Below are 27604 nucleotides of genomic sequence, written 5' to 3' on the forward strand. Positions count from 1 at the left end.
GAGTGCGCTCTCTCTCTCTATATATATATATATATGAATGAAGGGAAATGAAGTGGAAGAAGCTTAGAGGGACGGATGGTGCCCTTGGGCTAATCCTTGAAAAACAAGGGCTTAGCAAAATACAGCCTGGGTGCTATACATACCATACATAGTGTACTTAACACACAGGTCTCTTGCTGAGAAGCATCAGGATTTACAATGTGACTTTTATGAGTTATCTGGAACCCCAGTAAACGTTCCCTCGCCCATATATAACTACAGTTTTCATGGAGATTTATAGGCAAGTATTCCCCTGATGATGCCTGAAGATACTCCCGACATGCTATAAATGAAACGGTTGGCGCAGAAGCCTTATCCTTCCATTTAGCTGCACATATTTTGAGATAGCTGTCATGCAAATATTCTGCAGAATACGATCAGGCAGTAAAAAGCTAATGCAAATTATAGAAGTCTGTAAAGATAGCAGTACAATAAACTCCTGAAATACTGGTTCCTGGCAAAGGCCATTGAGGCATCTGGATTCATGTAATATGTATTCTTTTTCCCCTTTTTCATTAGTTGACACATTTGGGTTTTTCATAATCTTCCTATACAGTTTATGAGCTCTTAAGTAACTGTTCTTGCTGCTTCCCAGTACTCAGTCATATACTGATTCTCAGCTATCCTCCTAATAATTTTTTTTAAGAGGGAGCAGCTGTGCTAGCGCACATTGCAAATTTCTCCTACATCCCCTTCCTCATTCAGTTACAACATAGGGCCAAAAGGGACAGAGGCAAACCCTTTGCTGTTGGTTTGTACAGTGAAGGTGAAGGTAAAGGGACCCCTGACCATTAGGTCCAGTCGTGACCGACGCTGGGGTTGCAGCGCTCATCTCACTTTATTGGCCGAGGGAGCCGGTGTACAGCTTCTGGGTCATGTGGCCAGCATGACTAAGCCGCTTCTGGCGAACCAGAGCAGAGCACGGAAACGCCGTTTACCTTCCCGCCTGAGCGGTACCTATTTATCTACTTGCACTTTGATGTGCTTTCGAACTGCTAGGTTGGCAGGAGCTGGGACCGAGCAGCGGGAGCTCACCCCGTCGCTGGATTCGAACCACCGACAGTGAAGGTAGTTCTTGGTTTAAGCCAACATGTACCACATTTTAAAGTTTTAGGTAGGGCTCAGACAAATTGACAAGTGTTACAGACTTTTCCAGGTGACCCCGCCCCCCATATCGTTCATCCTGATTTACTTGCACAAAGTTTACATAGAGGTTAGACTATGTCCAGTCTCTTTTGAGCATTTGGTTTGTGGGAAGGTTATACAACAATGAGCATTCAGCCTAATTTGATTGTGGGCTGTTTGAATATTATTAGTATTCATTCATCTCACACTTTTCAGATCATTTCCCTATCACTTTCCTAATTGCCAAAAAGTTTATTTTGTTGATGTGCTTTAATCCCTTTTAATTGAACAAACCTAAATTTATGGTATAGACTTGAATAAGTATGGAGGCAACCTCCGGGTTGGCTGTGGGCATTGGAGACCGCCCGCTCTGAGTGGCCCAATTGCTGTGAAGGGGCAGGAACGGAGCTCAGGCAAAGCACTTTCTCTAAAAAGCCCAAAAGGAAACGTTTGGGTTCTGAAAGGTCCAGCGGTGTCGAAGGACACTCTCTAGGAACTCCCAAAGTTCTGGAGGGAGCCAAGGGAGCTCTGAGATTGAGCGCAGACACATGGCGCAATCAAGACCCACAGCAAACTGCTCACCATTGAAGCAGCAGCCTCTCCAAAAATAAGAGGAATTCAGACCAGTTAGATGAGGTCAAAAGATAATATTAAGAAGAATAAACTAATTGGATCCACACCAGAGTGGTAAAGAGGAGGTTCCCCACTGGATGCCAGTACAGTGGTACCTCTGGTTGCAGACGGGATCCATTCCAGAGCTCTGGCCAGATCCCGAGGTTTCCGCAACCGGAGGGACTGATTCTGCGCATGCGTGCAGTGTGGTAGAGTGCTTTTGCACATGCGCGTGCAGCGAAACACTTCTGGGTTTGCCACTTTTGCAACCTGAAGTTTATGTTACCCGAGGGTCACGTAGGCCGAGGTGCTACTGTATTGAACTGCAAGGAGAAAATCTGCAGGGACTGAAATAAGAACGAAAAAATAAACATCTGCTAATGATTTTTTTTTAATAAGCATTCCAGTTTATGAACTGAGTTAAAACTGTAATTTGCCCAAGTACTGGATGCATAACTTTTAGACTGTATAAATATCTTCCGGCAAGCATGCCAAACTGCAAGTAACTTTAAATATTGGGGAGGGAAAGAGAAGGAAGTGGGACGTGGACTTTGTAGATTGTGGCCTAGTGCTCCTCTCCTGGTGTCAGAGGAACCAAGGCTCCCCCCTGCACGGGCTGCTGGGGGGCAGCGGAGTGGGGACCCGACAGCCCTGTGCCCTTCAACCCCAGCCTTGTGTGGGGGTGGAGTGAGTGGTGGAGGACAAATGGAGCCCACCACAGCTGCCCAGCCCCTGCTGCCATTGGGACAACACCAGCCCCAAGTGTTGTGGCTGCTGCACCCTTCTCACGTGAGGCTGGAAGCAAAGGGCAGATGGTTGCTGCCTCCCCCACCATCCTCCTCAAGACGCTTTCAAGGTTTCGATCCAGGGAGGCTGGTGCAAGAAGGGTGCAAAGCCATGCTGCTTTGGGCTGGTGTCACACATTCAGCCACAGGGGCTGGGGGGGGGTCACAGTCTTCCGCCCCTTGCCCCACCCCACCCCGGTGCGCGCACACACATGCACACCAGCCCAGGCAGCATGGAGATGTGTTCCATTGCTGCTTAGCAGCACTATATTGGATACAATCCTATGTGTTCAATATTCTTTTTTGGAGGGTGTGGGTGTTTTGCATCGTTTTGTCATTTCAAAAGAGAATAACCAATCCCAATGCCTTGCACAAGTGATACATGTGAAAGATATTTCAAATCGATGACATGGGAATGTTCAAGCATGCACATGCTGAAAAGTGCTACAGAAATAATGAGTAAATGCCTTCTGTTCAGAAGCAGACAAATTCTTTATGATTTTGAAAATTGTGCTAGAAATGTCAAATGCGCAGTCATGTGCCCAGTCTGCAGCTATGAAGCAGAATTAATGGCTTTTCAGTCCCACTGGTTTCAGTGGGAGAGCTATGAACATAATTAAATATCTCAAAGGGGCTTTGCTCAGGGAAACTATAGATGTCTCTCTCTGTGTGCACATACAAACACAACTAGAAACTTGGGTTGTTTAACCTATGTCCTGTTTCAGACCTCCAAAAAGTAGCATTGACTCTAACATTTTATGATTCTCTAGGGAAACTCTGAGCATTCCTGATGCTGGAGTAACATTCTGGATTCCCTAGTATCTTTCTCAAGGAATAAATCATGAAAGATGACAGCCTTTGGAACATTTGGCTTAGGAGGCACCCAGCCAATAAACACGGAACAGTGATACTATCATCTGAGTCGCTGATAAACACTAAAGTAGATTGATTTAGGCCTGGTTGTCACTGAATTGGTAAATGGTCTGGGCTGTTACACTTCAAATTGCAGGTGAGGCTCAGTTGATAGAAATACCTAATGTTAATTGTTTAGAATATCTACACCCCATTCTTCTGTATCAAAATAGGCAATAAATGTGCCTAACAATCAACAAAAAAGAGTGTGGCGTCAGGGGTGCCAACTTGAATAAAATATGGGGGGAGGCAAGTAAGCCCCACCTGCATAATTGGTCACATGATGCGGTGCACACACACCATTTGAATGGCAATACCCATCACTCTTGTGGGGGGACCCGGCCCCCTCAAATATTTTAATAATAATAATAATCCAACAACTAATGCTTGTGGATGCAATCCTCACCCTCCAAATCTTGTGGAGCAGCTGAACCCTCGGTGACTTTTAGTTAGTGTGACCTCCATGTAAGCCTTGTTCAAGTAAATTAGGATGAATGCTCAATAAACAGATCATATGGAAGGGAAGGAAGGCTGGAAGGAGATGAGGGCCTTGCTGGCATTCTGGAAACATCGCTTATGCTCTGATTTGTTTGTGAGAAGGTTACATGTCTTCCTGTCGAACATTAATTTATCCCACACTTTTCAGTGCGTTTCTCCACTCTTTTCCTAACTGCAAAAGTCCACTTTCCCCTGCAAAGTGGACTTCTTGTGCTAGAGTGGCAAAGCACTTTAATCCATTTCAGTTGCACGAAGCTGACTTTCCTGTGTGCAATTGAATCCCTCTCCCAAAAACTGACAGGCTGCAGTTGGCCAACAAGAAGCAGGAATGCTTTTGAAAGGCAGCCTCAGGGGTGGTGTGGAGGGTTAGGGTTAAATCTGGTGGTGACACATTTCCTACAGGTTTGCATTTCATGGAGCTTTCTGATTCGCCGTTCTGTTCTTGCTTTTGTTATCATCACAGCCTTGCAGGTTGCTTTCTGCAGGTGGCAGGAACAGAGCAGCCAAGTCTTTTAAAGCAGAGATCAAAACAGAAATTACAGAGCTGAAAGGCATTGTTCCAGTCTTTGAAACAGCTCCATAAACTTGCTCAAGCGTGGGATGGAATCTTAATTTCCCCCAAAATCATGTTCCTGAACTTCTCCATGAGTAATGTTGTGTATGCTACTACTGTTGCATTAGCGCTGATATCCCTCTCTCAAATCTGTTGTATATGTCTAGTTCCTCTACTTCAGTTGTTTTTATTATCTTGAGGTTACACAGATTCCTGGGCCTGGGGATGAGTGCTTTTCACTGCTGTAAATGAGGAATAAATCGGAACAACAACAACAACAACAACAACAACAGTGTGGTGAAACCAGAGCAATCATAGAATCATAGTTGGACAGGACCCGAGGGTCATCCTGCCTAACCCCTGACTGATGTCTTCCTTGGCATTGATTTCCTTCCTCTTGATTTTTAATAGGTGGGTTCTTTCTGATCTTTCAGAGGGCTCTCAGACAACTCTAAAGTTATTGGAAAGTGCAAACCCATTTTGAATCGAGACAGTTAATATTAATGTTTATGCAATAAAAACAGGATTGATGGTGACACCAGAAGACCAGGGCCCAAAAGATAAATGATGCTCCATTGCTCTTATATTAATCACCATATAATATCACAATCCACCAAAATAATTACAGACAAATAATTACTCGCAAAATATGCATTCCTGCAATAATTTATTTGTCAACCTGTTAACATTCCAAATACAATGAATTGTGTTCAAGGTAACGATAAGCACTAATTGCACCATGTTGAATGAGATACAAATATCTTTAAAAATGGCATGATAGAGAAAATTCATTAACGCTGAAAACAACATCCAAAATGCGCTTGGAGTTTCCTCCCCTAAATTCCATCTGCATGAATCTAAATTGCACAACAGATTTTTTTTTGTAGAATTCTGAAGCAGAAACCCAGGCGTTACCCAGGATTCCCAACCCAGATTTACTGGTGAATGTGGAATGGAGGGAACATGGAAAAGAAGCAATTGAATGAAGGGAAGTTGCCATGACCCTTCCCCCACCCACCACTTTCCCTTTTCAATCCCTCCCCAGAGGCACCACCCCAAGTCGAGCTAAGCCCAGCTAAAATTCAACAAAGAAGGGGAGCTGCTCAAGGAAGCTGAAGGATTAAGAACTCTCTTCCAGCCCACTGCTTCTTCTCTCCAAATGTCCCTGTGCCCACATCCATGGTCAGTGAAAAATACAGGTTTCGGGATCCCATGGCTTCTATGCTGTATCTAGTTCCAGTCTCCCCTATTTCCAGCAGAGCAGCAGAAGTTCCTAACAGGACATGCCACATGCATGTCCATAATGTTGTGCTGTCAATTCGGAATGTGTGCCTTGGTTCTCAGTCCAAGAAATCAGAACACATTTTCTGCATTGGGACAACACATGAAAAGACACCACACTAGTTTTCATTTCTCAAAACAGGCTCAACACTTCTCCTGCAAAGAAAGATTGGGAAACATGGTTGATTCCGGCTATCAGTCTTTTTCACATAAGAGACACAGATTGCACTTTGCTGGGACTTGTGAAATGACAAGGAGAAAAGAGCAGGACAGAGAGAACATTGAAGCCTGAAATCATTCTTATAGCATCAGTCCAGACATGTATGTTGCCAGGATTCACTTTGTCTACTATCAGTATGTTGACGGATGGGAAATGGGGTCACATTGCACATAGGCACTGTGTGGCTTCCATGTCTTAGAAGCAATAGTCACATTCACTTCCAGATACAACAAGGAACGAGTGAAAAAAGGCCGGACTAGCCCTTTAATGATGATGATGTATTTGTTTCTTGGCCTTCATCCTAACATCCCAGGGTGGGTTTCAATATTAAAACACAATATTAAAAACAATTTAAAACAACTTAACATGCGCACCAGCAACATTCCCCATCCAAAGCACAATCAGCTCAGTTCTCCAGGGAGCTGCTTCAATGAATGTAATATTTCCTCTTGGCAGAGGTGGGACAAGAACCTTGACTGGTAGAAACCTTGGCTTATATGGAAGCTGGATGATGAATTGTGTGTTGTGGGACATTGCTAGTGTGTGTGATAGCATCAAGGGACTGGGGACAGTCCCACTCATGCCTAGTCCCATGTATTTAGAAATGAATGTTTGAATAGAGCTTTTGTGTGAGGACAAAGTAGAACTGCCCCCCCTAAACCTTGTGTGGAAACGCCCTTGGAACTCCTGCTAATGATTCTATAGTATACAGAAACAGAAACAGAGAAAAACTCTATTAGTGAGACCCCACTAAGTCAAATTGACTTGGAATGTAGTCTATTCTGCAGAACCCCAGGTCACAGAATTGAGGTATTGATCTTGGCCAAAAGGCTGAAAAGTTGCCTAGCCTCATATTCTTACTGTTTAAACTTTGTAACGGTCTGATGACTAGATTCAAATAAATGAATTTGATCACACTGAGGAGTGTGAAAAGGTCACTGCCCTGCCTGAATTCATTTGCTGAAACCATTTATTTTGTCAGAGAAGGTTATCAGAAATCAGAAATGGAAGCTCAGTCTCACAGCTCTGCAAACCTCTTGTCTGTTCCAATTAAAACATTGGTCAGAAAATGGAATGAATTATATTCTACTTTGGCCGCAGTACAAAACTTCGAAATGAAGATTCTTTACATAGCTTCTTGGAGGAATGGTATGTGATCCCATATTTTAAAAAGTTCTTCAAATATTTGTGCACCCAAATGAGAGGGCTAAAAGACTATTAAGGGTTGATGAAAATTTATAGCCTTCAGTACATTAATGCTGGCATTTTCGCTGTTTCCTTACATATGAGAAGTCCATTTTCATTAATGTTAAGCAAAAACATGCACACACAGGCCAACAAAATGAGAGGCCTTTGGGACACTTTTGATAGCAGTGGCAGATATCAGGATAGTTCCTACCATGAGGGAACTGTCTCAGGCGAGAGAAGTTGGGGAGAAGTGGTGGGAGCCTCCCAGCCTTTCCTGATGAATCAATTTGCTGTTCCACTTGAAGAATACAACTGTGTGTGCCACATGGCTGCCTCCTCCTCCTCCTTCTTCTTCTTTAAACTAGCTTGCTGCTCCCAGATGCGGTGGAGGAGTTTCAAGGGCTGGGGGCGGGAAAACAGAACCTGCTCTTGGAGTGTCACCATATTTATCATGCTCTTCCTGCAAGGAGTTCAGAACAGCAAACATTACAGTCTCCCCCTCCTTGTACTTTAGGCTGAGAGACAGTGACTAACCACGGAGCTGCATGGCCAGGTAGGGATTGAACCAGGGTCACCACAGTTCTAGTCTGACATTCTTGTGGGAGTGCAGCCAAAAGGCTTCGGAAAGAGTTAATATAGTACAGAATCCTATGATGTCACCACAGTAAGCAGTTTTTCAGTAAGGTCTCTTATCACCCGTAGAGTGTTAGAGAGTGAGTGCAGCAGGAGTTTGTTTTATGCTGCTATGTGTCTCAGAATACGTCACAAGTCTGCCAGTCTCTCTCTCTCTCTCTCTCTCTCTCTCTCTCTCTCTCTCTCTCTCTCTCTCTCTCTCTCTCTCTCTCTCACACACACACACACACGTAAATTTGTTTTAGGATACGAATTAAAGTTATGTGTTATGTTTAAACTCTAAACTCTACAATTCTAACCACTACAACTGTCCTTTTCTGTGTCTCACATTTCTGACCTTCACTTCACTGTGCCCAACTTCAGTTTGCAAATATTCCTTTTAAAAGTCTGCATGAAAATTCATCAGCATTGCGTGGTGCAGGAGTTTTAGGGCTCGGCCAGGACATGGGAGACCAGGGTTCAAAGTCCTACATAGTCATGAAGCTCATTGGGTTTGAGCCAGTCACTGCTTCTTAGCCTAACCTACCTCATAGGGCTGTTGTGAGGATCAAAAGGGGATGGAAAAACAGGTATGCTGCCACCTTCAGCTATTTGGAGGCAAGGTAGGATAAAAATCTAATAAATATATTTTTGAACACAAATTTGCCTAATATGCACATTTTTGGAAGCAATTTCCCTAGAATCTCCCTCTCTTTTCTCCCTTCCTCCATTTTGGCTTAAACACACCCACCCAACTACCCCACAGTGTGGCTTCTAATATTTTAACAAATAAACTTGGGTAAGCTTGGTATGTTTGTCATCCAGCTGATTCTCTGAATTTGACAGTCACTGTAAGGACTCCCCCCCCCCTTCACTAAACACGGTTCTTGAAATACGTAGCTTTTGTAATCACTGATCCAGATGTCCATCAATTTAATGAACATTTTAATGAGCAGGGAGCCTCTTTGATTGCCCACAACTGTGAGATTATTATTATTCTGAAAAGAGAAAACATTTCACCTTCGTCCAGTAGTTAGGAACACAGAAGTCTGCCTCATGCCAGGTGAGGATTTGTCTGTTTCACCTATAGGAACTAGGAAGCTGCTTTATACTGAATCAGACCACTGGTCCATCTAGGTCAGTACTGGCTACTCTACACTGAGTGGCAGAGGCTCTCCAGGATTTCAGGTACTGGACATTTCTAGCTCTGTCGAGAGAAGCCAGGAACTGATCCTGGAGCCTGAAGGATGCAAAGCCACAACTGAGCTCTGGTTTAGCAGCACAATCTTTCCCACTACCTGGCTGAACCTGGGACCTTCAGCAGCCTAGTGCCCTCTAGAGCTTTTGAACGACAACTCCCACCACCCCCACCCAGCATGGCCATGCTGGCTGAAGCTGATGGAAACTGTAGTCCAAAACTTGTGGAAGGCGCCAAGTTCTATAAGGCTGTTCTATATGCACTACTCCTGAGTTGCAATCAGGGTGGCAGCCTACCTCTTAGGGTGTGAGGGTTTGGCTGCAACTTTGGATTGTTCTGGGAGCACAAAAGTGAAGCATAGCTGCACCTCCCTGCAAATGAAGCTGCCTTCTGCCATGTCAAATCATTGATCGGTCAGATCTGGTACCATCTCCTCTGACTGCCAGCAGTTCTGCAATATCTACTGGAAGTGTTGAGATGCAGCTCAGCTTGCTAAGGGGTTTGCATGGGGTTATATTATAGAGAAGGGAAGCTTCACATTCCTAAAGGGTCTCCCTGATCTTCCTGATGACCTTTCCTTTGATGTTACTGACATTCTCAGCTTGCAGCTTTTCCTTTTGTGCCTCCCCCTTCCTCTCGTTTGAGCTCCTTTGGAGACAGGACCTCTTTGGATGTATCTCTGTGGAGTGCAAGAGTCCTTTGCACCTCCACCTTAGTTAGTAAGAGTTAGGAACCTTTTCTACCCAAGTATGCATTTCCTATAAAAACAAGCTAAGCCTTTTTCATGATTCCAGAGCAAGTGTATCTCTGCGTGATTGCAGCCAAGGTAAGCCTGCCATCTCTCAGCAAAGGATCCATTGCACAGTCAGCTTCATGCTGTGTGCTAACTCTGCAAAGTAATTCAATATACTCAGGATCTTTTTAACCCAAGGATGATGGAGCACTTTTGCTCTATCTGTATGCTCTACAAAGTCACTTCAAAAAGTAAGAACAGTCAGGGATGGTGTCAGCACCTCCTGTCCTTGGGCAATTTCAAGGGCCCCAGTTCCTTCACAGGACTCACCGACAATGTCTGCCCTACCCCCTTATTTATTTTTCTGACCCTGAAAGGCAAGCCATGTCAGGTCCAGTCTACTGTTGGCCTGGGGCAGTGTGGGAAATTTATAGAGTGGCTAGACACAGCCATCCATTGGTACTTGTACAGCTGCCGCTGCAGCCAAGTAATCTAATCAGGCACCATTGAGAGGGGCAGAAGAGGTCCATAGGAGGACATATTGTCCAGGGTCTCCTCAAACAAGGAGATGGCTGACTGCAGGTTTGGGCAGTGGCCCTTGGCATGATGCCCTTGTGGGATGGCCTCTCCTTAGGAGATGTCTCCTCCACCTCGCTTGTCAGCTGCTCACTTAGAGAGCTCTTAGCTGAGCAAGTGAGCAGGCAATGGCAGCTGTGACAGGTCAAGGATTGAAACTGGCCCTTCTGGAGTGTATTGGTGTCTTGGTAGCTTTCCAAAGACTCCAGTCCCTGACACCGGTTTTGAGGACAACTCATTATTCCAGAGATGCTGTTAACTTAGGGAGCAGAGAAGTCCATTGTTTTTTCTTTCTTTCCCCCCAGTAATCATTATCGGTGCACAAGAGACAGCCTTTTTAGATATAGCAGTCGGCTAGAAGGTGTTTCCTTGACAGTGTATGATGCTTTGGCTGTGGAGCAGCAGCAGGTTAAGGAGCAAAGGCAGTGGAGGCTGGTCCATTGGGATGAATGGGACACTGCACCACCAAGCTCAGACCCTTCTTTCTTCCAACCAATACAGGGGATGGCCCTGGCTGTCAGCTTCCTTCTCCTTAGTCCCAGTGGTTCTCCATGTAGAACTCAGCAGGCACAAAGCTAAAATTAGTTGGTTCCACCTGACATTGACTCTGGCACCACCTACTGCTGGCCTCCCTGTTTTTCACCAGCCAGCACTATGGCTATATCTATAGCAAACATTTAAAGCACTCATACACTTTAAGCAGTCATGACTTCCCTCCAAGGAATCCTGGGAACCGTGGTTTGTTAAACATGTTGAGAGTTGTTAGGAGTCTCCGGCCCCCCCGCACAGAACTACAATTCCCAGAATTCCCTGGGAAGACGGATTGACTGTTAAACCACCTTGAGAATAGCAAATTTTGTCTAGGAAGCCTATAACAGAACTGTTAGACAGAATACCACAATCCTGGGATTAAATGTTTTAGCAAATTACTTCCAACTCACAAACTGTCATTGGTTGCAGGGTTCCTTCACGGGGTTTATTTGGCAAGCCTCTACCCTCCAAGGCCAGGGCTCTGTGTCAACCCAACCTTGACTTTCACACCTCATGGAATGATGCCAGCAGGAGTGTCACTTTTCTAATTTTAGCTTGTCCAAACACACTGACACCTTCCCGATAACATTTCAGTTCAGGAGCAGAGTGTTTAGTTTAGGATTAATGTCTGATGGACTGTACAGCGTGACCAAACCTTGGTACAGCTCAGCAAAAACTCCCCTGCTATAGATCTACAATTTGGGGTTTGTGGTGGGGGGCTATTATAGCAAGTAAAATCCTGCCAAAAATAGAATGGGTATGAGAAATGCAAACAATCCAACTAGCCATTCAGCAGCCATGTCTGGAACACCATAACAATCTGTGCAGGCTGTAATTCTCCCAAACACACCAATCTTAACAAACTCTTAATAAAAATACATTGATATGGGGAATGGGAGGAAGAAGTCACCAAACTAGCAGTTTACTCGTGAGTTGCAATCAGATCAAACAGTGAGATGCATCTGGCTCTGAGAAACTTGTAAAAGGCTCAGTGGGAGTCATGGAAAGCGGAGGAGATATTAGAGGCCACATCTTGAGGGGAGGAGGTAGCAGGAAGTGGGGAAAGCAATCCTGATTTTCCCAAAAGATCAGACTTTTTCCAAGGACAGGAAAATGAACTGGGTGGTGTGAATAATGCTTGATGTGATAATGTCTAACCTGCCTGCAAACAGATCAAAATGAATGCTCAGAATGCAGGTGATGTGGAATAGCAATGAGCAAGAAATTAGTTTGAAATGCATTGGAAATACCCTGTTTTGCAATTTCTGAAACAAAACACAAATTGAAATTGTGCTCCTGTGAAATTTGCACATTTCTGAATTTTGTGGTACAGTTCACCAACCAAACAATGTTATTACAGGGAAAAGTAAAATGCAGAAATTGGTAGAAATTGCTTGCAAAAATTCGGAGAAAATGCATAGAAAAAATGTGCATTTTGGGAGAAATTCACATAAATACATTTTCATGATGATTCCTGCCCCCCTCAATAAATAAATAAATCACAAGCTTGTGCAGAAATGGGAAGAATGGGACTTCAGATGCGGGGTGGGGGGTGGGGATGCGAGTTCTGGTGTTACGGCAGAGGGAGAAAAACTTTTCCCTATCCACTTTCTTCATGCTATGCATAATTTTATAATCTTCTGTCATATCGCCTCTTAGTCGCTTTTTTTTTTTTAAAGTCCCAAATGCTGTAACTGTTCCTCTTAGGGGAGTTGCTCCACCCTCTTAATCACTTGGGTTGCCCTTTTCTGAACCATTTCCAACTCTACACTATCCTTTCTGAGGTAATGAGCAATTTTAATGCTCATTAAAATCCGCAGTCCCTCAGGAGAAAGGGTTGATTCTGCATGCAAATCATATGCTTTATTATCCTCTGCTGAAGTTTTCTTTTCTTTTCTTTTCTTTTCTTTTCTTTTCTTTTCTTTTCTTTTCTTTTCTTTTCTTTCTTTCCTGCTGTTTCCACAATGCATCTCAAAAATGCCCCCCTTCAAATGTATACTACTGTCAGCTTCTATTTATAGTCAGCATTGTCCTACGCTAGGGCTTGGGAACCTCTTGCAGCCTGAGGGCTACACTCCCTGAGGGCAGCAGAAACAAAGCACTGCAGCAGGGCTCCCCAACCATGGTAGGGTTCCAGACTCGCCCAGGCTGTGGTCACTGCAGCTGCTACTGCCAAAAGTCTCATGTTCATGGTGGTGGGAGGAGGAAGAGGGGGAGGCAGTGGCGGTGCAAGCAGCAGTGCCGGCGGTGCCCCTGGCTCGCCTTGTCTCATGGGGAAGAAGGAGCAGCTCCATCCCATGCCAGAAGCTGGAGAAACTGGGCCTATCCCAGAGCTCAGCCTCCTCCACCCTCTCAATATTGGAGGGCGGGTGCTGAGCCCCCTACTAAACAATATCTAGGGGGCTGAGGTGTCTTCAGCCCTAAGGAGTTGGCGCCTATGCCATACACCCTCCCAAGCCAGGGCAGGGCCCAGTTCTGCTTTTAAGGGCCACAGAATATGCTGCTGTCACGCTCAGCCATCTAATTCAACCTCAATATAGTGGTCCCTCGGGTTACGTACGCTTCAGGTTACAGACTCCGCTAACCCAGAAATAGTACCTCGGGTTAAGAACTTTGCTTCAAGATGAGAACAGAAATCGTGCTCCAGTGGCGCAGCGGCAGCAGGAGGCCCCATTAGCCAAAGTGGTGTTTCAGGTTAAGAACAGTTTCAGGTTAAGACCGGACCTCCAGAACGAATAACCCGAGGTAATCCAGAGCTAGAGCTCCCTTCACAGATGGCTGCCCAGCTTCTGCTTAGAGACCTCCAGCAAAGGAGAGCACACCATCCCTCTAGGTAACTGTCATATTGCCCATACCATCAATACGTGTCTCCTAATGCTCAACCAAAATCTGCCTCCCTGTAACTTAAAGCAAGAAGCACTGTAGCTCAGTAGCAAAGGATCTGCGTTGCATGCAGGTAGTCCCAGGTTTAAGCCCCAGCACTTCCTGGTGGGGTTGGGAGAGATCTCTGCCTGAAATCCTCAAAAGCCACTAGCAGTCATTGAAGAACAATAATAAGCTAGCTGGATGAATAGAAAAAGCAGCTTCCTATCTATTGGATACTGGAAAATTGTGAAGATTTAAGGATTAGCATGCAGTTCAATTCAGTTCTTAGAGTTCGCTTACTGCATTGAATCCCATTTTCTTCTGATGCTATAGATGCATTTTCTGCCTACATTACAAAGCTAATTGCCAGATTATTTCTATAGATAGCGTGTGGTGTACAGAGCTGAGAACTATTCATTCCAAATGTGTACTTTACCTCTTTTCTACAGAGGGTGCAGAAATCTCCTGACAGGCTGAAACTAAGGAAAAACACCCAAATCAAATTACTTTCAAGCTTCCTTAAAGGTCAATTACTACATTGCAAACCTCACATTTGCTGTGAACTGCTTTTGGTCCTTCAATGTCTAAAACACGTTCTATATAATCCCTATGAGGCTATAGCAATAGGGAGGGAAATGACAGCCATACTGTCAGGCCTCTTGATATCCCTAACAAAATGGGAAAAGCTCTTATAAATATGTTTGGTCTTGTGAATCTTTGAATGACACTGGCATGGTATGAAGAGAGGTTATCTGAAAAGCTTTTCATGTTAGGCACTCCAGAGAGAAAGCAAACTTTGGCAACCCGAAATCTGTAGATTTTTTTTTTTAAAAAAACACCATAATATTCCTGGTCCAATATATAAACTGAAGTTGTGCTACGGTTGCCATATTTCAAAAAGTGAATGTCCGGATACAAAAGTTGTTCAGCTTTTATTCCCCCCCTTTTTTTTGCAAAATCTCAGTAAATAAATAAATGATTTTTTAAACCTATTTTTTAAGGAAAATTGCCAAAAAACCTACACTTCTGATATGGGCTGCCATACGCCTGGGTTTCCCTGAACATTTTTGCTGCTTTTCAAAAATTCCACCTGGATGCCATTTTTGAGAGACAAATCCTGGCTATGTCCAGGAAATTCCAGATGTATGGCAGCCCTAGATAATGCAGACATGCCTTTTCACTGTTTTATTTGTCCAACATGATGACTGGCAGCTGAAAATGTGAGATGACTTCACTTAAAAGTATTGACTTAAATCTATATTAAGTTAGCTTTGCTTTACTTCTATCAGAACCAATTGGACTTAAGGCCGTCATGATGAGCAACTTGTCCTACTGATTTTAAAAGGGCTACTATCAACACATGTGATGGGAATGCAGTATCAGGAGTGGGGCTGTAAGTATGGCCCCATTACTGTTGCTACATGCAAGCTTTTTACATGGGAGTAGACACATGTCTCTGGGACACAGGTGGCGCTGTGGGTTAAAGCCTCAGCGCCTAGGACTTGCCGATCGAAAGGTCGGCGGTTTGAATCCCTGCGGCGGGGTGCGCTCCCGCTGCTCGGTCCCAGCGCCTGCCAACCTAGCAGTTCGAAAGCACCTCCGGGTGCAAGTAGATAAATAGGGACCGCTTACCAGCGGGAAGGTAAACGGCGTTTCCGTGTTCGGCTCTGGCTCGCCAGAGCAGCGATGTCACGCTGGCCACGTGACCCGGAAGTGTCTCCCGACAGCGCTGGCCCCTGGCCTCTTAAGTGAGATGGGCGCACAACCCCAGAGTCTGTCAAGACTGGCCCGTACGGGCAGGGGTACCTTTACCTTTACCTTTAGACACATGTCTAGTGCTTGAATCTGGATCGTTTCCAATGCATTTTAAATGGTTTAGAAGTTCTGGTGTGACATTTGATCTGAAATGGCCCCTTCACCCACTTGGTCATCAAGCAATAAACCCTGCATATGTGCATCAGCTTAGAGTCCACTAGCAGCAAAGGAGTCCCCATTAACCTCCGTGTTTAAGAAATGTTCCACACACAGTTCCAATGAGCATGGGACACGTTTCCCAGTGCTGGCCCTAGTGTAGGAATCTCTTGCTTATACAGAGCTCAATGGACAAATTCAAAGTTATTCAGAATTAGGTATTGTGCAACTGCTATTCATTCCTGTTTGTTTAGGTCTCTGATCATCCAAATTCAGGTAATCTGGTTTAATGAGGGAACATGTTTTTTTGTTTTTTAATATATTAATGTAAAATACTCTCATTGACGTCAACAGTTGAAGGATAAATTGCTTCATCCTTGTTGCAGAAGATTGATTTATATTTTGGTAATCCCACAAAAAGCAATTTAATTTAGCCAAAGTCAATTGAAATAAGTCTCCATGGGCACAGTTATACAGCATACCTGAACTTGTTTAAATTCAATTCCCTTTCCCTGGGGTACTCTATGAAATCCAGGACCAAGAAAGGATCTAAGAAACAATTTTGAACAGAATTTTTTTGCAGGAAAACATAAATTAAATTGACCCTGTTGTAAAGATGCATGGGGGGGGGGTGGATAGAGGCTTCTTTGTGACACCATCAAACCTGAATGTCAATCAAGTTTACTGTAGATTAGAGTTTGCTTCAATTCAGCAGTAAAGAGTGGGTTTTCGCAGGGAATGCAGTGAGACAAACAGAAAACTGCTCAGACCCATGCCTAGAAACACGAGACAAGTGGAAGGCCTCTTGGACTCATGCTTTTTAGGCACAGGACAAGCGGAAATGTGGACAAACTCTGAATCTTACTGAATCACTGTTTCATGCACTTTCACTTCTGTTTCCTTGAGAGGGCTCCAAATAACCATGTTCCCCAATCTCCAGCACATGATTTAAACAGACTGAATCTTTGATGTTGACTTGTGGCAAAGGCTGCCTTAAACCCTAGTCTTATCAATGCTTCAACAAGTATCCCCATAATGAATAACCCACATCACACGGATCTGAACCTCTCTTTCATTGGTGCCTTAGTAAATCCTGCTGCCCCACAATTCTGGTGCCTTAGTAAATCCTGCTGCCCCACAATTCTGCAAATGATAATTACAAAAGGCTGCCTTGCAGTGCAGTGCTGGCTAGTGCCCATTTGGACTGGTAGGGTGGAAGGCAGGGAGGCCAATGGTACACGGAGCCAGAACAATGAAAGGCACAGCCAACTAATTCCGGTTTTGTCTCCATCTTCCTCCCTGCTGACTTCTGCAGGCACTAAAGAGGAGGGACCTAACAGCTCAGGCCTCCCCTTGGGGTGGCTGTGTGTAAGAAGTCGGGCAGGTATGGGCTGGCTGAGGGCAGTGCCCCAATTGCCCTCATGGACCAGTGTTGCACTGCAACCTTGTAATATGAATCTCCACAGTTTCCAATTATTTCACATTGCACGTGTACCCTAAGTGAGTAGGTATGACAACAATAATGGTTGGAAATCCCAAAAGGAAGCAAAAAGGGATTGAATGACCTGAAGTCTGTAGAGGTAGGCTATTGAAGGAACAGGTGTGGCCCATGTGGGATGGGATGGAGTCAAACAAGTACAAAGGAAAGGCAACTGGTTGTTGATGGAGGGGCTGGGAATTGCCCCACAAACTCAGAGGGCAGTTTCTTGGCATCATTATTATGACAAAGGTACATTCTTTTGCTACAGAATATTTTCCACCATTACATGCTGCACTTCAATAATGAATGTACTACAAGGCAGGCAACAAAGAGGAACACAGAGAAGGTGAAGCTTCAAAATGATACACAGAGATTTTTGCAAATGTTTTCGGAATAAGGAAATGGTCCCTGTGAGAGGGAGAGGGAATAAGACCCATTTCACATCTGCACCACAAATTGTGGGAGCTGCTTCTCTTTGATGATGTCCCATGAGTGAATATTATAACTACATGCCCAGAACTAATCATATGGATTAGTCCACTTGATTAGCACCCCAGAAGGAGGGAGCGTACTGGTTTGTTATCATAGACCCCCATATGATTTCCTTGTGACTGTAGTGTTTCCCCTCCCACATTTTGACCACATGGGATGAAGGAGCCGTTCTCAGCAAGTCTGCCGTCCATATGAAGGGTACACAAGCTTCTGAACTGTTGTTGCCAAGTGCAGAATCAGGGCCAGTTCTGAGCTGTGTACTCCCTATTGCAAAGGTGGGAAAGCTCTCCCCTCCCCATCCTCAGGGGTTGTATTTCTCCATGGACAACCTTCCAGTGGCCACATGCCAGTAGTGGGCAGGGCCAGAGTGGAGGGAGCAATGGCTGTGCCTTGTCTTTGTGCAGTATATTCCAGCCATACAAATGCCAGAGGTCCCCTGTCCCCAGACCTCTCCATCCAGGCAAGCAAAAGGCATTATCACAGTTCAATGACATATTCCAGCCTGGCAAAAACAATTAAGGGATGTATGGAGCAGGGCCAACTAGAGGCCAGGTGAAGGGATGTACCACAGGAAGAGCCTCAAAGGCTGGTTGGAGAGGCCTAGGGGATTGCATTCTGCTCCTGGGACTGAAGTCCCCCACCCCTTACCCTTTTGGTGTCTTTTAAGCTACATGGTCCAAAGTTTCACAGGACTGGAATCAACAAAATGAAAGGAGTCAAGTTAAAAGACCATCACATTTCTCCAATTAACTCATGGTTCTGGCTTGTCAAATTCCCCCTTTAGGTGTATGAAGTTACACCACGACATAAAAACTGAGAGCCAGAAAGAAGTTCCTCTGTTGAAACCAATAACAGATATTCATAGATTTCTATTGTAGGACATGCCACAACACTTTCCTCCACCCCACCCCCAAAGTTAAGAGCGCAATGGCTAAACAGTTGTAAATAAAACTAACTGAACCTCAGAGCCTTGAAAATAGCAAGGAAATAATAGCAGAATCGCTTGAAGAAGTCCAGCCTCAAGTGGTCCCATTTCTGAATCCCACAGATTTCAATGGGATTTAAATCACCTTGCCTGAGATTCCCTCAATAACTTGGATTCAGTCGAAGCTCACGTGCTTTGTTCCACATTAGCATCATTCCCTTGCTGGCATTCTCCCGTCTGTATTATCCCATTAAAAGCTGCCCCCTCCTTAGGTTGCCCATATTGAAGTACTGCATGTAAACCTCTTCTGGTCCCACCGGAATGATGGATGCCTTTAAATATCCTCTCCATTATCGCTGACAGAGACAGTGTGTATTTTAATGGTGGGCACTTTCTGGTCCTTTGCCATGCTTTCCCCTGATGTTCTTGCACAGCAGCACACCTGCAGGAAACCCTTGCTCTTGACTTTGGCTGTCACACAGCTGGCCTTATCCCTGGAGGCTGTGCTCTTGGTGGACACACTCTGCATGGCCGAGAAGAGCTTCCACTCGCAGACACCATCCGATTTGGAAATCTTATAGAAGGTTTCTCCGGAGCCGACAGGGATGCGGACAACGTCTTTTGGAGCTTCGGCGACGTGGTTGCTAGCATGATTGAGGTTGAAGCTAAGGGAATATTTGTTGGCTGAGTACCTCCGTGGTGGGAGGCACTGGGCCCTTAGAACATTCTGGAATGCCTTTTTAAACTCTTGACTTGAACAAGGGTAGATGATGGGGTTGATGCAGCTGTTCAGGTATCCCAGCCAAAATGCGATTTTAAAAATTGTCTCTGAGGGCTTGCTCTCGGGAAAGAAAGAACCTGGAATTGAAAAGATATGAACCATTACTGGAAATAATAGAAGCACAATTCCTGATTATCAACTAGTTAAGAAAGAAGTGAGGGCAGGGGATAAAGTTTTTGATTGTGCCCACCAGCACCACATTATTCAATTACCATACCTCTCTGGAGAACAAGATGGCTAAAGCTCAGCTTCTAAGTCCTGTTTATTTCACTGTGGGAGACTGAAGCACATGCATAACTCACTAAAATGCTCTGCAGGGTGGGGAACAAAAATGGCGGGTCAAGGAGGGTCTGTTGGGGAGGGGGAGAGAGAATGCATAGGTGAGGCAGCAGAAACACAAACACAGAAACACAGGGGCAGCTGCCGGGCAGAAGAGAGATGGACACACACTCAGACACAGATACCCACCCACTCATCACATAATCCCATATTGTGAAGGGATGAGTGGGTGGGTGGAAGGCGACCCACTCCCAGAAGTACCTGTTCAGGTAATGAGTGTGCTGCAACCCGTTGATGTGGTGCTGGCACTTACCCTTCCTCTGGTGGGAAATGTTCTGTGTGGTGGCTGAGGGACATCAAACAAGTGGGGGACAATGAAGGTCAGCTGGGGGGGGATTAAGAACTGGGGGGGCAGAAACACATATGGCAAAGGGGCAGCATAGCATCCAACATTACTCAGATGAAATGGAGGGAATGAGAAATGTTGGAGAGTGTGACATTGCTGGTACTAGGCACACACATTTCACAGAGACTAAATCCACAAATCTTGGTTACACTGGTGGTTAAGTCTGGAAAAAGGTAAACCATGAGCCAATGTTCATATGATGTTCAAATCCAGCTATGGCTTAGCTCAGCATGGTGCAGTAGCAGAATAGCTAAGGAGCAGTGAAGCAGCTGTGATCTCCTTCCTAGGAGGCTGCACACTTGCACATCCACACTAAAACATGTTTTGACTTACTGTGACATGCAAACCAGGCAGCTGATTGGCACCTGCTCCCAAAGGTTCAGACAGAGGACATTTCTGGGCTACCTGCAGAGGCTGGGGAACTGAACCTGAGACCTTCTGCGTGGAAAGCAAATTCTTTTCCACTGAGTTACAGTTCTTGTCTTCCCCAAATAAATTTCTGGTGAGTCTGAGTGTTTAACCTAGCTGATGTATTCTGGATCAGTCAAAGTTTTATAAGGCAGGTCCATGCATTATTTACTTAGCTACTCATTTCTTCAATTACTTCTTGCCTTCCCTCTCATGCCTTGTGGGATAGAACTATCCACAGAAATAAATAAAAACAGCCTTAAGGTGGCTTACAATAAAATGATTAAAACTAGAATGAAATATAAATGCACTAATGAACAAACAGTGGAAGTCACATACATATTCAGTAACCTGGCAGCTGAAAAAGACAACTAATGCAAATAAAAAAGCTATTAAAATCAGATAATTTAAACAAATTGACTATCGTAAACAACCCATCAAAGGCTCCAAAGAACAGGACACACAATAGCTCAGTTGCAGGAGTGGCAGAGTCCCCTGTTTGAAATCCTAGAGAGCCGATTTCAGTCAGTGTACACAATACTGAGATAGATGGACCCATAATCTGAAACTGATAAGGCAGTTTCCTTCTTTCTCATGCACCTGGAAAAAACAAAAGTGATGGTGCCAGAGCATGTATAACTGTGGCAAAACTCATCTCTTTCCAGGAGGGAATGCAGCAGACATAGGACATCCCAGCTTCATGCCTTCTTCCCCAGCTCTCACAATGCCTGCACTCAACACACCATGGGTTTCCTCATCTCTGGCTGCCATTGGTGGGGGCAGGAAAGCACATGGCATAATTATGTCCTCAAATGGTACACTACAGGGTCAAGGGAGTGAACTCAGTATAGGGGGTGCCCAAAGCATCTCCCATTCATTTGTCTGCCATTTAGGATGGCCACACGGAGAACCCTTTATCTGAAAGAGGTGCTTTAAAGCAGGTGGGGCTAATCCTTTTCAGGCAAAGGGCTACATTAATTCCTGGTCAACCTGCCAGGCTTTGCATGTCAAACTGGGCATGGGGCAAGTATAAAAGTGGGTGTGGCCAAATAGTAATAATGGGTATGACCTTTTTCAAAAAAAGAAAATGTCATCTGGGGTTTGGTTGGCTGGCACTCTCTCACACACAACTTTTGGCATAATGGCATTATAGCAGAGGATCCATAGGAGCAGTCTATTAAAACAAACTCCCCCCTTAAAAACGGCAAATTTGGAGGGCACAAAAATAATTATTGGGGGCCCAGTTGTATCCTTCGACTGTGATAATGCCTCATGCTTGCCTGAATGGAAGGTGGAAGGAGCTGTGTGCCGAAACCTGTGCCTTTTTGCATGGAACGTCATGCAACTGTAGAAAAGTGAGAGTCACATCCATTGATCTGCCTGCCATTGCTCTAGCCCTGCCAACCACTGACATGGGGCTCCCAGAAGGTTCCCCATGAGGGGATGCTGCCCTCAGGCTGAAAAAGAAAGTGCTCAGGGCTGGCGTCAGAGATGGGCATGGCTGGGCACCTGTCAAAACCCCGCACCCTAGCAGGGGGGAAGGTACCACCACCACCAGACCCCTCAATCTGTTTCTTTCCCCACTAGCTCATCTGTGTTGAGCTGCATATCTGTCCACCTTGTATATTTTGTTTACTTTGTACTAGTCACCCATTCCAAGATAGGAAGCAGAAATCTTTTCAAGCTCTGCTGCCTGGAAGCCTTTGAGGTGGAAATCACAGGGATCAAACATAGGACCTTCTCTGTGCAAAGCATGCTGCATCCCACTGAGCTATGCCCCCCTCTTTCCACATTGCCATTGTCTCTGCCTGACTCTGCTGTTAGCGCTCCAAGGCAGTTTGTAATTTCAGCTGTGATTGAATTGCGAGCTTTTCTCCCACCAAAGTAATTAAAACGGGAAGAGCAAAGTGGCTCAAAGCCAAAACAGACTTCCGATTTCTGCAGCTAAAGTCAGGCACAGACGAGTCATAGTTAGAAGCAAAATAACTTCAGTGAGAAATGTTTGTTCAGAGTGCTCACAATGCAAGAATGAGCAAGCAGCTTCTTCCACCCTTAATAACTTAGAGTTCAACCAGCATATAGCCAGCAAATGAATGGGAATGTATGCATGCACAGTGCCACAGTCTACTCAGAGTAGACCCATTAAAATTAATGAACATAAACCAGTCATGTCAATTAATTTCAGTTGGCCTACTCGGAGTAGGATTAGCATGGGACACAACCCCATTCTTTTTTATTGTGCCTTTGCAGAGGTTGAAAAGCATTTTGAACACTGTGCATCTTTCAGCAAAGAATACACCTTTGGGTTAAAACAGATGCAGAACTGAGCTGTACCAAATGTTCTCCTATTTAAATATTTAGGCAACGAATGCAAGGTTGTTTGTTGCCATTGTTTTCTGATCTGCTACAATTTTTATTCCTCACATAGTGTTTTCACCTTCCAAGATTATTTGCTTGGCTGATACTGGCCAATTTGGGTGCAAGCAGTAATCAGGAAGATATCATGTTGCTACAATATAGTTTGGGTATATGGCAAGCCATAGCCAACCAGTCATAGCCAACATATAGCTATCAAGACTGCATTTAAACGTTTGTGGCACCCTGGGCAGGTTGTTGTGGCAGCTTCCATCTTCTCTTGGGGTGTAGATCTCGAGAGGATATGGGGATGCAAACTGCCCCACTCTTCAGAACTGCAGCACTTATGCTGTCTCCTGGCCTCCTCCACCTTGCCATGAATGGGATGGCACAGAGACCTCAGCAGCTGGGGTGGTGGAAAGGACAGGGACCTGCAAGTTCCGGCTCTGAAACATCTGTAAACTGCTTGTTGGGGTGGAGGAACTCTGGCAACTTTTGCAGCCAGGAAAAAGAAGAAGAAGAAGAAGAAGAAGAAGAAGAAGAAGAAGAAGAAGAAGAAGAAGAAGAAGAAGAAGAAGAAGAAGAAGAGTAGTAGTAGTAGTAGTAGTAGTAGTAGTTTGGATTTGATATCCTGCCTTTCACTCCCTTTAAGGAGTCTCAAAGCGGCTAACATTCTCCTTTCCCTTCCTCCACCACAACAAACACTCTGTGAGGTGAGTGAGGCTGAGAGACTTCAGAGAAGTGTGACTGGCCCAAGGTCACCCAGCAGCTGCATGTGGAGGAGCAGAGATGCAAACCCGGTTCACCAGATTACAAGTCTACTGTTCTTAACCACTACACCACACTGGCTCTCTGCAGCCAGAAAGGCAGGTGAGGCAGAGGCTGTGGGAGCAACAGGATGGAGGGAGCTTGCACTAACATAGCCAGAACCTCCTTTTCCCCTGCTCCTCATTCCTGGCTCCCCAAAAGCAGAGATGAGAATAGACCCCAGTCCGAGCAGTGAAGAAATCTCAAGGGGGCCCACCCAGAACACCATGATGCTGCCCAGAATTTGAGGCCAAAAGTCATCATACACAATTGGTCAGCTCAAAACTCTAGAGGAGCACTGAGGTCTGAGACTGAAATAATTCAGGACATTCAAGATATTCTGGGGACACATCTGAAATTATATAATGACCTGTGTTGTAATTGGGTGGATGTACTGTATACAAGGAGATGTGGGTGGCGCTGTGGGTTAAACCAGAGAGCCTAGGACTTGCTGATCAGAAGGTCGGCGGTTCGACTCCCCGCAACGGGGTGAGCTCCCATTGCTCGGTCCCTGCTCCTGCCAACCTAGCAGTTCAAAAACATGTCAAGGTGCAAGTAGATAAATAGGTACCTCTCCGGCGGGAAGGTAAATGGCATTTCTGTGCGCTGCTCTGGTTTGCCAGAAGCTGCTTAGTCCTGCTGGCCACATGACCCGGAAGCTGTACGCCGGCTCCCTCGGCCAGTAAAGAGAGATGAGCACCACAACCCCAGAGTTGGCCACGACTAGACCTAATGGTCAGGGGTCTCTTTACCTTTACCTTTACTGTATACAAGCAGTGAGGCAGCACTGAGTTGATTTTTCATGATTTTGAGTCTCAAGATTCTGGTCCCTAATATATTTGTTGGCAAACAGAGATCTTCTTTCTGAGCCGAAAGGGCATCAAACAGAGCTTGGGAACAGACAGAGGAACAGAAGGCCCCCAATATCAAATGGAAGTTGGGGCCTGAGACCCAGGCCCAGAAATGGAGCTCAAAGCAGCAAAGGGAGGGGGCAATGGACAGCTGAGATCCATCCCAGCGCTTGTCACCTTCTCAAATAACACTCAGACACAACCTAAGAAACCCACAGAGCCCAGGAGGTTTTCATCTAGGGAAGGGGAACTGACACTTGCCTGGTGCCATAATAGATTCACAGCTAAAAACTTGGTATTCTCAAGATGTAAAGCTGGTGACATGGACAGGCGTAGTGATGCTGGCACTATGGGGAGAGCACCAGAGAGCTCCCAGTATTGACTTAGCAGACACCAGAAAGATTGTAATATCCCCACAGGGAATTTGGCAAGATGGGACAATAAGAAAAGCAAAGGGTTTATGACTCATACAAAGTGATGGATAGTGGCTTTGTAGAATATCTTAAGCAGTTTCATGTAATTTGCCTGCAGGAGACTCAGGTGGAAGAGATGACAATGCAAGGATATGCTATCTACTCCCAGCCAGCTATTAGAGTTAATAGCAAGGGAAGAAGAAGGGGTTGATTGACTCCGAGTGTCTTGACAAGTCTAAATGTGAGGGCAGAGGAAAGAGTATCTCTCTCCCCAGAGTTCCAAGTGGTCCAGCTGTCCAGTGAAATGGGTTTAAAATACTGTGTGCCGATGTTTATATACCAGTTAAAGGCTCCGTCCACCCTGGGAGCAACATATGGGTTTTGTTAGATGCCCAGTTAGAGAAATTGCATAACCAATCACATTTGGCTACATGAGACGTCACTATGGGCAAACTTAGCAACTGACACCTGGATGAGAATGATAACACAATGCTACTTAACGCATCAGATTTGACTACATGTTAGCTTCACATAGGCAAAATTGTGGTGTACATTAGGAGAAATAGGATAGCTCAGTTGGTAGAGTGTGAGACTCTTAATCTCAGGATCGTGAGGTTGAGCTCCATGTTGGGCAAAAAGATTGCAGGGAGTTGGACTAGATGACCCTCATGGGGCCCCTTCCACATCTACAATTATATGATTCTGTGAAATAATGTCAATTCAGAATCGAAGCTATTGTTACAGTAACAGGAGAATACTTTTGAAATTATAACTCCCCTCCTTCCCAAAACATTCCCAAAAGATAGGGCCCAAATCCATCAGTGCTTGAAATACTTTAGCTGAATTCTATGCATGAAATCATATGTTCTCTTTGGTATTCTGCCAAAGCTGGCAGGACAAAGTGGTAAAGCTTTCCCTGGACTGTACCATTTCAGGCTGCACATGAGATTTGGATGTCCCTTCATAAAAACAGCAAATAGCTGCTTGTACATTGACAGCTAGCATGTCAGGCAAAAGTGTTTTTTATGATGTGCTATTTTTATATGGACATTTGAGCACGCTTACACCTATGCACTAATCTGCAGCCTAGAGCAGCAGATTTCTGGAAAACATTTGTCACTTAATTCTTTTCATGGTACAATCTGGCCTTGACATCTGGGCGCTTTGTGAATCCAAAGGGGAATGAAAAGGCTGTTCTCTTATGCAGAGTTGACCAACTCCTGTGAAGTTAAGGTCAGCCCTGTGGCCTGACTGTGAGTAATGTTTGAACTGCAAGTCCGACTGGGAAATTCTAGAGCATGAGCAAGACTAATTTGATATGGGTCCTAATCAGATTTCAGTGAGTCAGAGGAATCCAGCCTGAGACTTGGAGAAGTTCCCATCTTCCTTAGTGGTGGATTTCCAGTAACGTATCAGAAATCCTGCCTTAGTGGTCAGAGGCCGACTGGAAAGTGATGCTCCTCTTCAAAGAGCTGTGCTTGACAGTGGGGAATCACTGACTGATAGGAATGTTGGAGAATGTTGGAGAAGAAAATGGAAATGGCAGCTGAAATTGCCAGTGTTCACTTATTTGTCCCATCTCTGGAAGAGAACTCAGTCTAGTGAATACAATAGGTATTCATCATTACAGTTGTGTGCAGTCCACAAATGATGTGTGGCACCCTTTTGCATTGCACCTCCTTTGCATTGAAATGAATGGGGTGGAATAATGTAATGTACAGTGGTACCTCAGGTTACAGGCACTTCAGGTTACATACTCCACTAACCCAGAAATATTATCTCGGGTTAAGAACTTTGCTTCAGGATGAGAACAGAAATCGTGCTCCAGTGGCGCGGCAGCAGCAGGAGGCCCCATTAGCTAAAGTGGTGCTTCAGGTTAAGAACAGTTTCAGGTTAAGAACAGACCTCCGGAATGAATTAATTACTTAAACCGAGGTACCACTGTAATGACAATTTAATCAATGTCGACAAGGGTGGGGGGAGGCCCAGTGGTCTAGAAGGGCCCCTAGCTATCTTGCATATGTTTTATATAATTCTTAATGAAATATATGTTTCATGTTCAATGCATGTACAGTTCTGAAATATGGCTTGCAAACGTGTGCCATGAATTCAGCATTTCCAAGTATTTCCGACTCTACATGTACATTTGCTTCTGCGCCTAGCCAGTACAATGCAGTCTCATCTTAATTACACACGGTCACATTTGTATGTTTTCATAACTGAACACCCTGCAAACACAACAAAGTTGTTGTGTGATATATATTGTGTTACGTTACACATGCAAGTTTAATGTTTAAAATGTATGGCTAGTTCAGCAATAATCATGTGGGTGCTTATATTATTTATATTAGTCATTAGGATCTTAATATTCTCTACAGGGATGAATATTATCATATTTATTATCAACATACAAATGAGAGCACATATGTATTTTATATCCCATGTAACGATTTCTAGCTGTTCTACCCTTGGTGGGCCCCCCGGAATTATTCCCCACCCTGGGGCCTGAACTCTTTCTCGGTGGCCCTGAATGTAATTTACAGTACATAAATTAGTTACGTAAATTAATTTACAAAAGTTATAGAATTTTGCCATAGTGAACAATGATAAAAATATTGTAGTTTTTGGCAGAAGATGGACTGCAGTGGAACAGAAACAGCGCTGCAAGTAGTGACTATAGGGCAGAATGGAGAATGGTGCCTTATTGCTTCACTGTTGACTGATCTCAAACAGAGCCAACCCAAAGGTGAAAGATTAGATGGAACACA

The 27604-nt window shown here is 44.7% G+C and overlaps 1 protein-coding gene across 2 annotated transcripts in view; it reads right to left on the minus strand.

Annotated features, from left to right (window-relative positions):
* Nucleotides 1–16755: 16755 nt before the first annotated feature.
* ADRA1A (adrenoceptor alpha 1A) overlaps nucleotides 16756–27604 on the minus strand; it is a 53391-nt gene continuing 42542 nt past the window's right edge. For both annotated transcript variants that reach the window (XM_081891035.1, XM_081891034.1), the window contains one exon: nucleotides 16756–19394. In XM_081891035.1, coding sequence (XP_081747161.1) covers nucleotides 18871–19394 — 524 coding nt within the window. In that variant the 3' untranslated portion in view covers nucleotides 16756–18870. The remainder of the gene's footprint in view (nucleotides 19395–27604) is intronic.

This window comes from Podarcis melisellensis, assembly GCF_964234715.1.
Source record: "Podarcis melisellensis genome assembly, chromosome: 15".
Lineage (NCBI taxonomy): Eukaryota > Metazoa > Chordata > Lepidosauria > Squamata > Lacertidae > Podarcis > Podarcis melisellensis.